Source organism: Pyrus communis, chromosome 9 (genome assembly GCF_963583255.1).
Source record: "Pyrus communis chromosome 9, drPyrComm1.1, whole genome shotgun sequence".
Taxonomy (NCBI): Eukaryota; Viridiplantae; Streptophyta; class Magnoliopsida; order Rosales; family Rosaceae; genus Pyrus; species Pyrus communis.
This window is the reverse complement of record NC_084811.1, coordinates 228,901-245,057: the sequence shown is the minus strand read 5'-3', so window position 1 is coordinate 245,057 and position 16,157 is coordinate 228,901. Positions and strand designations below refer to the sequence as shown.

The 16,157-nt window shown below is 36.1% G+C and overlaps 3 protein-coding genes across 4 annotated transcripts; 2 read left to right on the top strand and 1 right to left on the bottom strand.

Annotated features, from left to right (window-relative positions):
* Positions 1-729: 729 nt before the first annotated feature.
* LOC137745884 (peptide chain release factor PrfB1, chloroplastic-like) lies at positions 730-4,046 on the bottom strand. The gene is made up of 7 exons (XM_068485918.1): positions 3,776-4,046; positions 3,314-3,373; positions 2,973-3,193; positions 2,491-2,694; positions 1,898-2,113; positions 1,439-1,625; positions 730-1,192 (listed from the first exon to the last, which is right to left on the bottom strand). The coding sequence occupies exons 1-7, from the start codon at positions 3,951-3,953 to the stop codon at positions 888-890; spliced, it is 1,371 nt and encodes a 456-aa protein (XP_068342019.1). The 5' UTR covers positions 3,954-4,046; the 3' UTR covers positions 730-887.
* A 438-nt stretch (positions 4,047-4,484) lies between these two features.
* Positions 4,485-6,024, top strand: LOC137744651 (large ribosomal subunit protein eL38z/eL38y-like). Its single transcript, XM_068484423.1, has 3 exons — positions 4,485-4,554; positions 5,369-5,552; positions 5,797-6,024. The coding sequence occupies exons 1-3, from the start codon at positions 4,552-4,554 to the stop codon at positions 5,817-5,819; spliced, it is 210 nt and encodes a 69-aa protein (XP_068340524.1). The 5' UTR covers positions 4,485-4,551; the 3' UTR covers positions 5,820-6,024.
* Positions 6,025-6,492: 468 nt separating this feature from the next.
* LOC137744649 (phospholipase A(1) LCAT3-like) lies at positions 6,493-11,529 on the top strand. Of its 2 annotated transcripts, none has more exons than XM_068484421.1 (11): positions 6,493-7,078; positions 7,674-7,765; positions 7,858-7,985; positions 8,151-8,286; positions 8,394-8,445; positions 8,697-8,797; positions 9,430-9,534; positions 9,882-10,039; positions 10,420-10,474; positions 10,944-10,997; positions 11,142-11,529. In XM_068484421.1, exons 1-11 carry the CDS (start codon positions 6,850-6,852, stop codon positions 11,313-11,315), a joined length of 1,284 nt encoding a protein of 427 aa, XP_068340522.1. In that variant the 5' UTR covers positions 6,493-6,849; the 3' UTR covers positions 11,316-11,529. The 2 variants fall into 2 exon arrangements, with proteins under 2 accessions (XP_068340522.1, XP_068340521.1); XM_068484420.1 differs by having other exon boundaries at positions 9,355-9,534.
* The last annotated feature ends 4,628 nt before the right edge of the window (positions 11,530-16,157 follow it).

Below are 16,157 nucleotides of genomic sequence, written 5' to 3'. Positions count from 1 at the left end.
TTTTCAGCTTGTTTGGATTGCTGGTGGTAGCCGCGGAATCGGTATCTCTAATCTCAAATCTCAATCTCCTTCTTGTATAATTTTCTATCTCCACTTCAATAAATTGTCTTTTGTGATTGCCACCATTCGCATGATTTTCATTGTTATTATCACCGCCGTATGTACATCTCTCTTCTCTCTTTCATTGTTATTATCACCGCCGTTTGTACATCTCTCTCTCTCTCTCTCTCTCTCTCTCTCTCTCTCTCTCTCTCTGGTTAGCATGCCCAGGTGAACTTGTACCTGATAGTGTAAAGGTTTTAGATTGTCTCAAGGATGCTGTAGAGCAAGCAGAGTCCTTCTTTTTTAATGTTTAAGTCTAGCTACCAAGAAAATATGTATATATTTTGTTATATATTGTAGCCTTTACTGGCTGGTTGTAATGTACTCGGTGCAGTGCATGCCAACCATTGGTTATTGGCTCATGGACCAGGTAATTTCTGTACCTCTCCGGTATGAGTTTCCCTTTCTTTTCTGTACCTTGCATTTCTCACACCGACTTGGAGTTGCTGGTTTTATACAATTTCTAGATTGGTGGGAATCGAGTCGAAGCAGCAGCACGCAAGGGCAACACTTACTTATTGATCTTACTGTTTGGGAGAAACAAGGCATCATGGATCTTTTGATCTGGAGCTCTATCTTATCGTGTTTGGTTTAGCAGCAAGCATGAGCGATGTGAATGGGACTGATAGGATATTCAGATTCAATTATAAGGTTTAGTCGACAAATTTTACTCGACACAAGTATTACATTGTAACTATGTCAGCGGAAAACATACAAATCATATTTAGTATTTATATTCAAGCATTGTGCAGATCATTAAGGATTAATTAATTACATGATCTACTTTAATTAGCTACAGTTGCTGTCACTTTCATACTGTATTTGTACTTCAGGTAAGCTTTTATGTACGGCTCCAAATCACCATCCATTACCGAAGTGATATCCGATGTCTCGTGTCCCGTCCTTACGTCCTTGACGAGTTTGTATGGATGGAACACGTAGTTTCTTATTTGTTGGCCCCACTCTGCCTTCACCACATCTCCTCGTATTTGCTTAATTTCCGACGCCCTTTGTTCCTCGGCAATCACTAGCAGCTTGGCTTTCAACCTGGCTAGAGCCTTGATCTTGTTTGCAAGCTGGGATCTCTCCTCTGCATCGTAGTAGTCAAGAAAATAGATGTCATCACAAAGCTCGCATACTTCTTCATTATACTACACAATTCCAAAATGATAGCACAGTAGCTACATACAGCGAATGCAAAATCAAAACGGAGCCAGAAACTTACATTCTTACTAAATCTACAAACAAAATTTTGCAAATATTTATTTGATGCAATGACGAGAGAAATAATTTCCAATGGTGAAAACCAACAAAGAAATTATGGGGCTAATGAAACCTGTGCAGCGAACGGTAACACCAGTGGGGATGTGAGTAATCCGGACAGCACTTTCAATTTTGTTCACATTCTGGCCTCCTTTTCCGCCTGCCCTTGAAAAACTTATGTCCAGGTCCTCTTCAGGTAATTCAACTTTCAAAGACTCCTCAGGTAGAAGTGGCATGACGTCAACACCAGAGAAACTTGTCTGCACATAACATCAAGTTAGAACACACAGTATAGGATATGTTGTGCTAACTCTGTCTCCCTCCCATTCGCCCCCCGCCCCCACCCAACACACACACACACTTACACTTTCAGTAGTAATTTTTAAGAAACTAGTTATGCACCTAACGCTGTTCAACTTAACAAACTTGACGTGTGTCAGCTCTCCACATATGGAAAACCCTCTTCCGTCATAATCAGTTTCTGTAATTAAATGTTCCATAATTCATAGTTTACCAGAAGGTTCGCCCATACCTGGCGGAGACCTTTGGCATTGAAAGGGGACTGCCTTACAATGCGGTGTGTTCCTTTCTCCCCCGACAAATACCCATAAGCATAACGGCCTTCTACTTCAATTGTCGCCGACTTAATTCCAGCTTCCTCTCCCTGGGATTTCTCAACTACTCGTGTCTTGTATCTCTGCTTTTCTGCCCACCTCACATACATTCTGAGTAACATTTCGGCCCAATCCTGCACTGAGAATTATCAAAGGTTTTATACAAGAAAAACATAAGCATGTAATAAAGAGGCTAACAAAACCACAGAACCGAATAGAAGTCAACACAAAGAATGAATAGTGGATGGTAATGGTAAATTCAGTAATTGCTGAAACAAAAGCCTCACCATCCCCATGCAGTATTCTCAAAATAAACTACTTTTGGCCAGGTATGAATGAGATAGATGTGTCTTAACTCTAAAAGAAATTCATTCATGAGAAATGCAATATGTTTTATTGTAATGGCGTTACAGCACCTACATATGCATCTCACAGAATCTAAAACTCCCATCGAACTTATAAGACCCATAAAGAACTAGTCGCTCTTGCTTTGCACATATGTTCTAATTACCTGTGCATCAGTACCTCCAGCACCAGCTGTAATAAAGATAATAGCACCTTCTTTGTCGTAAGGCCCAGAAAGAAGTTGAGTTAACTCAAACCTATCCATCCCCTTGTTCAATTCCTTGATGATACTGGCGGCCTCTTCAAGAAGTCCATGATCTATGGAGTCCATCTCTTCAGTAAGCTTGACTATTGTTTCTACATCTTCAACCTGCATTGAATGAATTTGATTCACAATGCAATTTAAGAGGAGCTCACTTTCTGATATTCAATATTTGTAAATGACATACGTATGCAGAGTAAATTAGCAAAAGATCTCCTACTAGACAGTATCATTTTGTACTCCTAATAAAACTGCCCACGTCATATCACCGTATCACACTTCAAGCACAACCAATTATCCAGAAAAACAACGACGTTGCCATGTCACCCCAAAGAAACGATGCGAAAACAATATTCTAAACAGAATTAAAGAAATTGGGCAAAGACCTGTGATTTAAACTCGTTCAGCAATTTTATCCTGTCTTTGACATCAGTCAGGGCCGAAAGGTTTTCTTGAGCCTTAGCTCGATCATCCCAAAAGGTGGTATCAGCTGCTTTCAATTCTAAATCGGCTACTTCTTGTTCTAACTTGTGCAGACAAGCAGAGTCCCTTATCTCCTTGACGCGTATAGCGGCAGTTTCTACATCCTTTCTTAAGAAATAAAAATCTGTGAGACAATAGAAGAAATTACAACATTGTCACTGATTGATGTGCAAATGAAAGTAGCACCATCCTACACCAAGCATGCTCTCATTCAAATCAAACTTGGAAAACACTCAAAACAGACCTTGCATTGCCCATTCTTTTGCGTCGGTGCTCACTTGGCTCTCCGGCGTCGCCAGTAAAACTGATTCAAATCAAACATCAACAGTAAGCAATTCGGCATTCATTCTCTACAGTACATAAACAATAAAGATATCAAATAAAAAGTGTTTTGCTTTCGGTAACGACCTGTGAAATGCACCACCTTAAAACCGTCAAACTCGAATTTTTCAAAGACGAAGCATGAGAAATCAAAGCAAGTATACCAGAAGCCCAAAACAGAAAATTAAAGAATTTCAATTGTATTACAGTCACATGAATAAATAACTGGAAAGTGGAAACCCATCAAATTAATGAGATATGTAAAACCAATTGCAAATTTGTAATCACACACTCGCAAAAACGGAAAAATAGAACAAACCCAATATATTATCCCATAAATAAATTGCACCATAAAGCTCAAGGAATGGAAACGCAAAGAGAGAACCTGCAGGACGAAGCGGATAAGAGGTAGAAAGCTTTGCAGATAAAGGGAAAGTGTAGGAGGGTAAACGGCAAGGAGAAAAAGTGGCCTTTTGCAGTAACAGTGGCAGCTTAGTAATTAGAGGCTTGAAGGGGCACAAGATGGCCGTTGAGCTGCACACAGGTCGAAGATGACGCTCCATAGCTGCTGTGTTGCTGATACAACAAGCTCAAGCTCTGCACAAAACCAACATATTTTTATGACTCCATTTGGATGGATAACAAAGAAAACCCGCCTAGCTTGTACGCTGTGGGTGACGTGTGGTGGTGTTCGGGACCAAATTGCAATAACAAGTCTCTCTAGTTTACTTGAATTTTCACATTCGTAACTACTTTTGTTTACATTTTCATCCTCCTAGTTTCGTTTTGATTACGCTTACTCCGAATTGTTTACATTTTCTTCCCTCCTTTCACCAATATCCAAATGAAATAAAAAATTCCTACAAAAATATAAAAAAATCAAGAGAATATCAAACGGGCTCAGAAGTTTGCACAGATTGATAACATTTCAGCCCAATACAAGTGGAAAATGCGAAATGGGCTAAAAATGGTTCAGAACCCTATACCCATTAACCTCTTTGGACATCACAAAAAAAGCCCTAAGGACAAAACCGGCATAAACAATAATTATAAAATTAGGGTTTCATCTCGTATATAGCCTCCTTGCCTCAACATCCAACTCCGACTTTCAGAGACAACTCGCAGCCTCCAGCAAGCAGCAAGCAACAAGCAAAAAGCAAAATGGTACGTTTGTTTTCACCCTTACTTGTGCGCACATGTTGCTCTTTACTGGAACTTGTGGTTTTGTTGGCTAAATTTGCATGTACAAATTTGATAAGCGGAGCACTGCAGAAACCATACTTGTATGTATTGAAATTGGCAGTGGAAGGAAATGCATATTTGATACCGAATCCACTAATATACTGTGGTGTGTATCTATTATCATATAAATTATAGGAAAAGAAGAAGTGTGTTCATCTCTTGTTTATCCTCAATTTAGATAGATACAAATTTGATGCAGGTTTGCACCGTAGATGTGAACATATCATTACAGTATACTTTGTTTTAGTTTTGAAGATTTTCGGTTATTGGTTTATTGGATTTTGTATTTTTTAAGATTTTTCTCAATGCTTCTCGTTTGTTGTAAACTGTTGTACATAGTTTGGTGATTGTTTTTTAATCTCTGGTAGTCTGGTTCTAAAATTCCGTTACTAATTTTATTCTAAAATTTGAACCAGATGGTAATATTTCGAGGTCGCAGAATAGTGTGACTTTCATTTTACTATCGATTTCGTGGTAAATGAAACACGGTGTTTTCATATGAAGCGTCTGACAGTGTTTTGTGTAATACTCTTTGTTGGTGTTTTGTATCCTTCTACCAATCTTTTATAATAATGTTAAAAAGTAATTGAGTCGCTAAGAATCTGGATCTGCTATAATTCTGTTTGAGTAATTGATAATAGATGTTGAAACATGTGAACATACGTGCCTTATTTAGATGTAAATTTCCGAATGTATATTGGTCTATAATGTTTATACTATGTGTGTGCACCAACAGCCGAAGCAGATCCATGAGATTAAGGATTTCCTTCTAACCGCAAGAAGGAAGGATGCCCGCAATGTCAAAATCAAGAGGACCAAGGATGCTGTCAAGTTCAAGGTTCGGTGCTCCAAGTACCTTTACACGCTTTGTGTGTTTGATTCCGAGAAGGCCAACAAGTTGAAGCAATCTCTTCCACCAGGTATAAATTTTTATGATCGCTGGTGTAATTTATTATGGTGGGCAACTCATACTAGTCTATTCCTATTGTGATGTTGCCATTGTGCATGTTTTGGTTGTGGAGCACGGTGGATTCATTATTTCATCCTGCAGAATGAGTAGTTTGTGTTGAATCAGGGGACTTTCATCTGTTACTTTTTTTTTTCTTTCTATAAGCTCACCCACAGTTAAAACTAATCAATTTTTAAAATTTTTTTGATTTGTAGGTTTGAACGTTCAGGATCTTTGAACCAGGATTTTGGAGTGGCTCGTCGGCACATTCTAGTGAATGTAGCAATGGAAGGAAATCTAATTTTGCTTGTACTTTGAAAGATTTTTATGGCCGGATGATGTTGGTGTTAGATGTTATAACTCGGAGATGTTTGTGGTTAATGTGTGTTGACTTGAGTTAATTGTTTAGATGTTTTGGTTATGGATCCATCGGGTTTGTGTTTGCGTGATTGCGTTTACAGCTAACAGTTTTGAAAGGAAATGGAATTGGAAACAGAAACAGAGGTAGCTACCTACATAAACATGTGGTGAGCGAATGATAAGACGTAGAAGATGAGTAGTAATAGTAATTGTCCAATATATTGGTGGATAGGTTTGTACCTATGCGTCTCTTGTTCAAATTTTGAAATTCCTATTTCTTAAATTTTTGTGATAGATTTGAACTCTTTCCTCTCTCCTTAATAAAATAAAATGTAAAAAAATTATATAGTAGATGAGTATATGCTTCTAGGATGCCGCAGTGTGATTTTCGTTTGGCATATGCTTCTAAGATGTCGTAGTCTGTAGTGGAGGTGCCGTGCTTGGACCGTTAGGTACAACAACTCGACCAAAAGGAGAGAGAGAGAGAGAGAGAGAGAGAGAGAGAGAGAGAGAGAGAGAGAGAGAGAGATGAGTTTAATTGAGACAAAGGAGGAAGAAGGCATAAAACAAATGCAAGAGCTTACTTCCTTCAATATTCCACTTGAAGCCATTTTTTAGCTCATTCCCGATAACGGACTCATCCATCATTTCTGCACACAACATGTGAAAGTGAAACCAAACTCAAATATATCCTTGGCTTGAGGCTTGAGCCTTGAGGATTTGAATATTCCTTCCTTCAATATTCACTTGAAACAAATGCAAGAGCTCATTCCCAATAACGGACTCATCCATCATTTCTGCACACAACATTATACAATTACGTTCGGTACTTGTCACTTTGACTCACTCTGCATACCTTGAGCTAGAGGAGACGACAAGACAAGAGAACACGGGCAATACCAATATCCATGCCAGGCCAGTGCTTCTGCCCCTGTTTCGACTTTGAACATGACAACCGCACCTCCTCTCAAACGGAGGTGGAGGTGGAGCCGGTGCTGCTGGTGTCGGGCATCGGAGGCTCCATTCTGCACTCCAGGAGGAGGAAGTTGGGCTTCGACACACGGGTCTGGGTCCGGATCTTATTGGCTGACTTGGAGTTCAAGAAGAAGCTCTGGTCTATCTACAATCCCCAAACAGGTTGCTTGCTCTATTTATATATTTTTCGAAACTAAGAACCTTGTTTTGGGTCGGTGGCAATTGGGAAACCAAACCAAAATGCATGCAGGAAAGAGAGACAAGACACTAGACAGACTAGTGTGGAATTTTGTCAATCATCTCATCTCTCACTGTTTGCTTGCTGGATTCTTCTGGGATTGGGAAGAGACCATGCATAACATGATACTTTTAGTTATTGTTAAGATTTACCATTTCATTGCTAAGACATCTTCACTTGTATTCTACTGGGACGAGACCATGCAAACATGTTTCGACTTTCATCTATCATGTCACCATTTCATTCAAAATTTATGAGCCAAGTCAAAATTTTATTTCAAGAGCTATCGTTTTCCTTCAAGATTAGTTTGTATGATCTGCTCATAAACATGAATGAAGCATCAAATCCAACGGCCACCAGGTTGGTTTCCTACCGTTTGTATCGTGGAAGATGGCTAAAACATGTTATTCTAGGGACATTACAGATCAATTTTGCATCTGTTATCATTTTCTTACTTTTCCTTTCATGTTCTATTTCTGTGTAGAATCAGCCTCTTACTAGACTCATTTGCGTTCCCAGGTTATACAGAAACGCTAGACAAAGAAACTGAAATTGTGGTCCCAGATGACGATTACGGCCTATATGCCATTGATATTCTAGATCCTTGCTGGGTAAGAATGATACTTGTCCCCATGGATATTTTCATGGTTTGGTTATGACATCACTGAATTAGAGCTATTATTATGTTTCTTCATGTTTCCAGTTTGTCAAATTGTTACGTTTGAAAGAGGTGTACCAGTTCCATGATATGATTGATATGCTTGTCGAGTGTGGGTATAAGAAGGGAACCACTTTGTTTGGATACGGATATGATTTTCGACAAAGCAATAGGTAACTTTTTTTAGGCTGGTTACTGTTTTTTTCTATTGGTGGCTAGAGTTTCTATAGTAAATGTATGCAAGCAACCATTTCTGGTATTTGAACTATCACAACAATGTCTGACAATTTGGTTCTTTGTTTCCAATAATCTGACCACCGTGGGTATTATGTTGGCAGAATTGACAAGTCAATGGAGGGTCTTAAGGTGAAACTGGAAACTGCTTACAAGGCTTCTGGGGGTAGAAAAGTAAATATAATTTCGCATTCAATGGGTGGACTGCTAGTCACATGTTTTATGTCACTCCATACTGATGTGCGCATACTTTCTCTTGGTGACTAGTTGAAGTTTATGAATTTTCATCGAAATATGCAGAAAATAAAAACTCCTCTTCTCACTAGAGGCAAATCGTTCTTTGGCAGGTATTTTCAAAGTACGTGAGTAAATGGATCTGCATAGCTTGCCCTTTTCAAGGTAGTTTCTTTTATGCCAATCGTCTTCGTATTTGGACTACATAATCTTTAATGTATGTCAGCAGTACTTATTGGAATCTGTCCATTGAATCTTCTCAAGTAGCTAGAAAACCATACTATGCATTCCCTTTCAGCCTCTTTTGGTTAACATCTCTTTAATCTTCTTAGACTGGGAGTCAAAGCATTTGACAATACCGCGATATTTGTGTTTTCATCCCTGATTGTTGATTATGAATTAAATTCAAATTACAGGTGCACCAGGATGCATCAATGATTCTCTCTTAACTGGATTACAGTTTGTTGAAGGCTTGGGAAATTACTTTTTTGTATCAAGGTGGACTATGCACCAGCTGGTAATACGTTAAATTAAGCTAATTTGGCTTCATGACTGTATTTAAACTAGATAATTGGAAAGTTAATTATGCGATCATCTTTCTGGGCAACCTAGTATCTTAAATGGAAGCATGACATGGTGTGAATGAGTCTGTATATATTAGAAAATACAAATGAAAGACTGTAAATGAGAAAACACATGAAGGCTGAGTTTCTCTGGGAAATGCACCCTTCAGCTGATCTGATCCAATTCAATAAGCTCTAACCGTGTATAAGAAAATCTCCAACATATTTCACAATGGAACCTAGAAATCACTTGGTTTAAACACTTCAACACCATAAAGAATTTCTGAATGCCGTTCTTGAAATATGTAATTGACTTGCATACCTATTTTCCTTTTTTAGGAAGTTGGGCATATCCCTCCAGCCAATCAAAATAATAAAGAAATTAATGTTCTTTATAGCATTTCATCCATAACAAGTATTTGGCTACATTTTTCAGGTCTTACCCTTTTTTATTCTACAAGATGTTGCTATTAGGAAGAACTAAACCTGAATAAATTTGTTTCTCATATAGTTGATTGAGTGTCCATCAATCTATGAGATGTTGGCAAATCCAAAATTTAATTGGAAAAGGCCGCCCGAAATTCAGGTTTGGAGGAACAAGTCTACGGATGGGGAAACCTTGGTTGATTTGGAGTCTTATGGCCCAATTGAAAGCATCCCTTTGTTTGAAGAAGCATTGAAATATAATGAGGTACCACTTTTCAGATTTTTCTTGCTACAAAACTATTTCATGTGCTTTGATTATTGAGGCAAGTCTCGCTTTCTCGTGCGCTGTTGTACTGTATTTTGGAAAACAATTTTACATTTAATATAATTAAATCCAGTACTTATCAGAGCTCAAGAAGGATACACTATGCTAGCACTATAGACAACCTTATCTAATAACACGTTTAATCATGTTGCCAATGCCAGTGGACAATAGTAGTTTCGGGATGCAATTGTTGTCCAGGTTTTGTCTCCCTGCACATTCTGATATCAGCATGACTTCTCTCTCTCTTAATCAATAGCCAGAGCTTATGTCAATCTCTTTCAATGCAGCTAAATTATGATGGTGAAACGGTAGCTTTGCCATTTAACTGTTCTATTCTCAGATGGGCTGCTGAGACTCGCCAAGTTTTGAACTGTGCTAAACTACCAGATAGCGTCAGCTTCTATAACGTATATGGCACATCGTTCGACACCCCTTTTGATGTTTGGTATGTAAGAGAACGACTTTATGAATTAGGAATACTTTAAGGAATAGAAATCCAAAATATGTAGCAGCTGGACCCATACTTAAATCAAAACAGGAAACATGTGAACAGGCTTAGCAATCCTTGGTATGACTGGTTGCTTAGTTGATACAGAGACCTTTATTATAGCACACAGGCAGAACTAAGTTTGCAATTGACTAGCAGAACTAATTTAAATGGAAATTCTCAGGGTTTGACATTGTAAAAAAAAAAAAATTGGTTTGATGAATATATAATCTAGAAGGTGCACCGTTCTGTTCCCTTCATAAGTTGTATCATTTCCCTATCAAGTTATGCAACTGTGAATTTGGTAGTGCATCTGACATATATATTTACTAATGCAGCTACGGTTCGGAGACAGCTCCAATTCAGGACCTGTCTGAAATATGCCATTCAATAGTGAGTTATTTACTGTTTGTGAAATCTTGAATTTTCAAAAAGTTGTGTGTGTAGGTATCCCAAACAGCCTAGATCATACGTCCTTTGATTTCTGATCGCTGAAGTAGTCATTGGTCTGAAGCCTATCATAGTTAAAGAGAGTTGTACACGTGCACCTTTATTTTTGAAAATGTTAGGTCCCACGCTGTTCAACATTATCCAGACTCTGAAGCTATGATCTGCACTATTTTTATTCACCGTTACTCTCCCATTTCTTGTTATTTCCCTTACGTACATTTATACGCATCAACCCTTGACTCTTATTCCCTGTTTTACTTGCACCTCTAACTTCTGATTAATCCAGTTGCTGCTTTATCCAGCTACTAATCAAATAGTAGCATCCAGTTTTGACAAAGATTATGCACCCCTGGGATGTTAATGCTTTTATGACCTGTCCTCTTTATGATTTACACGATTTCTTTCTTTCCAGCCTCAGTATTCTTATGTGGATGGAGATGAAACAGTTCCGGCTGAGTCAGCAAAGGTGCTCTATCCGACCTATGATCCCAGTGTTAATATATATGCTCTCTTCAATAGTTCCTGCTAAGTTTTATTTGCAAAGTATTATTATGGTTTCAGAATTTGAGCGAATTTGTTCGAACTTTCTATCTTAATTACTATCAAACAGGCGGATGGATTTGCTGCAGTGGAAAGAGTAGCAATAGCTGCAAGGCACCGTGAACTATTACGGGACAAAACAGTTTTTCAACATATCCTAAGGTGGTTGGGAGTCGAACAGAAGGTCAGCAGACATTCTAAGACATCAAGAGTTGCAGACGCCTCTTCAAATAAGCGTGCTTGAAAATTGAAGGAAATTCTGTGTTCAAATTATGACTATAATAGCACCTTAGAATTGTACTGAATACTGTGCTTTTTAGCATTATTTGTTATTTGAGTACTGTATGTATACTTGTATAGTATTCTAGGCGTGCATGTTAATTTCATTGAGTGGTGGTATGTGATATTAAATTTAAATCACATTTACATACGCTATACTATATATGAATGAATTTTGCCACGGAAAATATGTTTTGTCGATCTTGTATTCTTGCAATTGGCCTGCAGCTGGCTAGCTACCAAGTACCAAGTGAAGGTATAGATTGTGTGTCTTTTTCATTTTCCTTTATAACCTGAAGGACAAAAAATGAAGCCCCCCTCTCCTCCTCGCAAATTTGTAAATTGCAAGTTCTTGCACAAGTCACAATGGTAAATATACAAATCCTTTACCCGGCTAACTAGTAGTAGATGATCAATTAAAGCTGTGAAGGGCTAATTTTGCTGATTTGAAGGTGAACCACAATGTCAATATAACATTACACGTGATCATTCATAATTAAACACGCTAAACTAAAAACTTTGGAAGAACATTATGCAAGCTTAATTTACGCTTAATGAACTTTATTAATACTAAGAACAAGAGGCGGTAGCAGTATTGTAAATAAGTTAAAGCTTCAAGGCGGAGGTAGTATTATAAAATAAGTTGAAGTTTCATGGTGCAGGCAATTGTTTCTTAAGAAGCAGTCGGTTATGAAAAAATGACTCCACCCATAGGTCAACATATTTATGCCACCAGCTCCAGACTAACTTATATACAATAATGTCACTGCCTCTTATTTTTGTCCTTATTATAAAAAAATATATATATATTATTAAAAATGTGTGAAGTCCTTTTCATTAACCTTTTTTCCTTTCGTCCTAATGAACTTAATTTCTTTTATATATAAAAATTATAATTGTGATGGTGTTTTTTCTAATTTACTAAAAATTTAAGAACCACTCTTCTTTTGTTGGGTTTGCAGGAACATGCGCACTTAACGCTTGGCTCATTGCTTCATTGGTGGTGTTGTGTACTGCAATATGAAACTTTTGAGTGTAAATGTTTGCAGTGTTAAATATTAATTGCTATCCAAGTTCGTAGGGAAACACAAGGATGGATACATTAAGCCTGCCTACCCAAATAATCAATCCAAGTATGCAACTAGGGGTAACCACATAAAACTAGAATCTCATATATGATATATACATGTTCAGGTCAGGAGTCAAGGGGGAGGAGGTGGTAAACGTGGAACACAGCCACCTTCAGTCACACGCAAAAGCATGTTCCCATCCATGCTCTATATATATATATATATATATATATATAATTGTTATTGGCATTTCAAATTTTTTATTTTACACTCCAAACTTTCTATATTTAGAAAGAAAAATACATTTGTAAGGAGTGTAGAATGAGATTTTTTTTAAGTACCAATAACACTTCCCTATATAGATATATATATATATATATATATATATTTACAAATTCGAGTTCATGCATGCATGCACTTCTAAATAAATATATAGAGAGAGTATGTATTAATAATTAATTGGCACCTATATAATTACGAATGGTGAGGAAGGAAGAAGATCAACTCGGGGCCGGAGTACCAATTAGTGACAACCAACACTTAAATCCAAGATATATATAGCTGTGCTTCCAAATTCAACTTCAACTGCAAGAAATATATCTAAAGAAGCTTTAGTTATAACTTAAGGAATCCCAAGTACTTTTTAAATGAAATTTGTAAATCAAATAATGTACTTGTTGATAATCGAATTATTACTTAAACGTTGATTAACGTGTTTATTTTTTTATTATTAATAAATTATTTAATTTACAAATTTAATTTAAAATTTTAATCTCTTGAACATTATTTTTTTATTTTATTTTATTTATTATTATTATATTATTCAAGAGAAGACAGGGGAGAGGGATGTGGAACGAAGAGATGGTGCATGGTAATGGTGTGGTCAAAGGTCAAAAAGGTTTGAATCCCAAACACAGTTTTTATTTATTTACTGGCTAGGGTTTGGAGTTTCGATGTGAATTTTCTATACATTAATTATCAATTAGCTAAGAAAATAATTTAGAGAGGAGAGTGATGAATGCATGAACCACACCCCGACACAAACACACACCACACACAAACCCCAACTCCTCCTCCTCCCCCCCCCCCCCCCCAAAAAAAGAGCCGCGGGAGAAAAGTAAGAGACGAGAATGAGCATTCCTAGGACCTGTTAGCTTATGGGATGATTATATTTCTATTTGTATTTGGAGGAGATAAGTAAGAACCGGATCCCCTTCTAATTCAAAGGAACTGAGTCTAAAGATTAAATAATCTGGATAATTGAAATTTGATCAAACGACTACAATAACTTTTAGAAAAGTTTTCTTTTTGTAGCCGTTAAATTAAATTTCAATGACCCATAGAAGATCTGGTTCCATAAGTAAGAGTCTGTCTGACAGACACGCATGAGGCATCCATGCAGCAGCAGCACACTGCAGGTGCAGGGTTTAATAATTTATTATGAAGCTTTCGACTAGATTCTGAATTTGGTTCAATCTTAACATAATTGATATTTAAAAGGATAATGTTAGAATGATCAAAATTTTAAATTAATTGATGTGTCATCAATCGAAAATAAGTATTTTAATAAATAATTAACTAGTAATCCAATCATCAACATCTACCTTATTTGGTTCACAAAACATAGTTTAGAAATTTGATCTCTCTAGTATTATCATATTTAAAATGACAAAATGACAGTTCATATTATCCTATAATATTACAAGATTAGATGGTGAAAGTTTTTATTATTCTATCTATTTATAAGGTCATTACTAGGCCATCTTTTTAGCCACTCGCATAAAATTATTTTAATTTTATTAGTATTTTTTGTTTAATTTATTCAAATTAATGGCTAAAATGAATAAAGGTGTGTGCGAAGTTTAAAAAAAAATTTGAGTGAATGATGTTTTATGTAAACCTAATATATAAGGAGAATAAAAAGAGTATGATTCTTTCTCTTCTAAATTCTACTCCTCTTCCTTTCCTTATTATTTGAATTGTCACGATCTTCAAGTCAACATTCATTTTGTGTTGATTTCTTTATGAAAATAAAAAAAAAAACAAAAAAGAAAGGAGGAAAGGAGAGAAAATTTTTAGGGAATAGAATCCTATTATAAAAAACAGGGCAAGACCGCATGGTTTGGGAAGAAAAGAATATAGGAACGAGGAGGGGTTGGATCCTCTTTAGCTTTAACTAGACTTTATGCACACGCTCATCCGCGTGCAAAAGACATTTTTTGAATCACGATGTACTATGCGGTACTTAGACATTTTAAATGTATTTATATGAGTAAATTGACAAAAGAAAAGTCAAATATTTGAAGTAAATGAATAATCTTATATCATGCTAGAATAAACCCCTCATAAACTAATTAAAGCAACTGAATCCACATAATAAAATCTGTCTCTATTGAATTTATATTAAGAATAGAGAAAATAATATTTAATAAACAACTTATTGAATCACATTATTACTAGTCACTGTGAAACTAAGCTCACACTCTCCCCCTTAGTGTAGATAATATTGTTTGTTAAAATAAAATAGAAAAACAATCATTTAACAACTAATTTAATCACATTACTATCCATGTGCGAAAGATCTTTTTTATAACTGGCATTAGACACCTCTTAAGATGTTTTGAATGTGTTTAAAAATAGAGAAAATAATAACAACTGATTGAATCACATTATTGCTAGCTTATTGTGAGGTACTAATTATTAAAATAAAATATATATAAAAAAATTGTATAAAATTTTTTAATTATTAAAAAAATGTTGTTAAAATGATGAAAATACCTCTGCCATATTTAATGCATTATTTTAGATTGTTTTTGAAGTTTTTTTGTTTAAAAAGTATTTTTCTCCATTTTTTTATGAAACTTGCGACACAAAAAAACACTATTCATTAATCCCTTGAATTTATATATAAAGATAACAAAAGTCTTACTTTTCCTCAGGTGATATGGAATTAAAGCTCTTCTTTAATGGGGGCCTAAGGCCGGGGTTGTAACATTTGCTGCATGCCATTTACCCAAAAAAGAAATATTTTTGCATGGATAAGGGTGCGAGAGAGAGAGAGATCTACGCAGTGGTTGTGAGGGGATTTTGTGGTATTATATCCAAGAAGGCACGGGTGCTCCGCTGATATCTCCAATGCAATCCCAGTTCCCACGGGGGCTTTGGCTCTCTTTGAAACCAAAATTAATAAAATATTTCTATAAATAAACATCTCCTCGATTTTCATGCCACATTATTATTTTTCTTATTTGTCGTGTATATATCTCCATGTTACTCTTGTTAATTCCCTTTACAAAGGTAACGTTAAGTAGATTAAAGAGTGTATTTTTGTTCATAATTAAGAATTATGATGTACGGTCATCATACATGTCATTATCTGACATTGTTGGCAGAGCCAAACCAAGTACAAGGCCCTTGAGCTATAACATAGGGAGAGTTTTGATTCTTTAACGTTAAAAATATTAAGCTTTTGGGATATTATATGATTTTTAATAAACATATTCTACTTAACAAATGAAAATTTTAAATCTCATGGCTGGGTGCTTTGAAGGCTAGAAGCCTAGAAAACATAGTACAATTTTTTTTGCTTCAAATTATTGCTTTCAAGTTTGCTATTATATAAGTTTACGTAGGCAACAAAAGATTAAAATTTGATTTCATAGTAATAATTATAGCTTAGCCCACCAACCGAATAATTCATGGCTACACCATTGTCTGACACTCGTCCTTTCACTTAA

Bases quoted from the DNA above. Each gene is read 5' to 3' on its own strand.
- LOC137745884 (XM_068485918.1), bottom strand. From the start codon at position 3,953: ATGGAGCGTCATCTTCGACCTGTGTGCAGCTCAACGGCCATCTTGTGC. The intron at 3,194-3,313 runs GTCTGTTTTGAG...ATTGTCTCACAG, and splicing joins AAAAGAATGGGCAATGCAAG to ATTTTTATTTCTTAAGAAAG. The intron at 1,193-1,438 runs GTTTCATTAGCC...ACTACGATGCAG, and splicing joins TGTTACCGTTCGCTGCACAG to AGGAGAGATCCCAGCTTGCA.
- LOC137744651 (XM_068484423.1), top strand. The intron at 5,553-5,796 runs GTATAAATTTTT...TTTGATTTGTAG, and splicing joins GAAGCAATCTCTTCCACCAG to GTTTGAACGTTCAGGATCTT.
- LOC137744649 (XM_068484420.1), top strand. From the start codon at position 6,850: ATGCCAGGCCAGTGCTTCTGCCCCTGTTTCGACTTTGAACATGACAAC. The intron at 7,079-7,673 runs GTTGCTTGCTCT...TTGCGTTCCCAG, and splicing joins TATCTACAATCCCCAAACAG to GTTATACAGAAACGCTAGAC. The intron at 10,998-11,141 runs GTGCTCTATCCG...ACTATCAAACAG, and splicing joins TTCCGGCTGAGTCAGCAAAG to GCGGATGGATTTGCTGCAGT.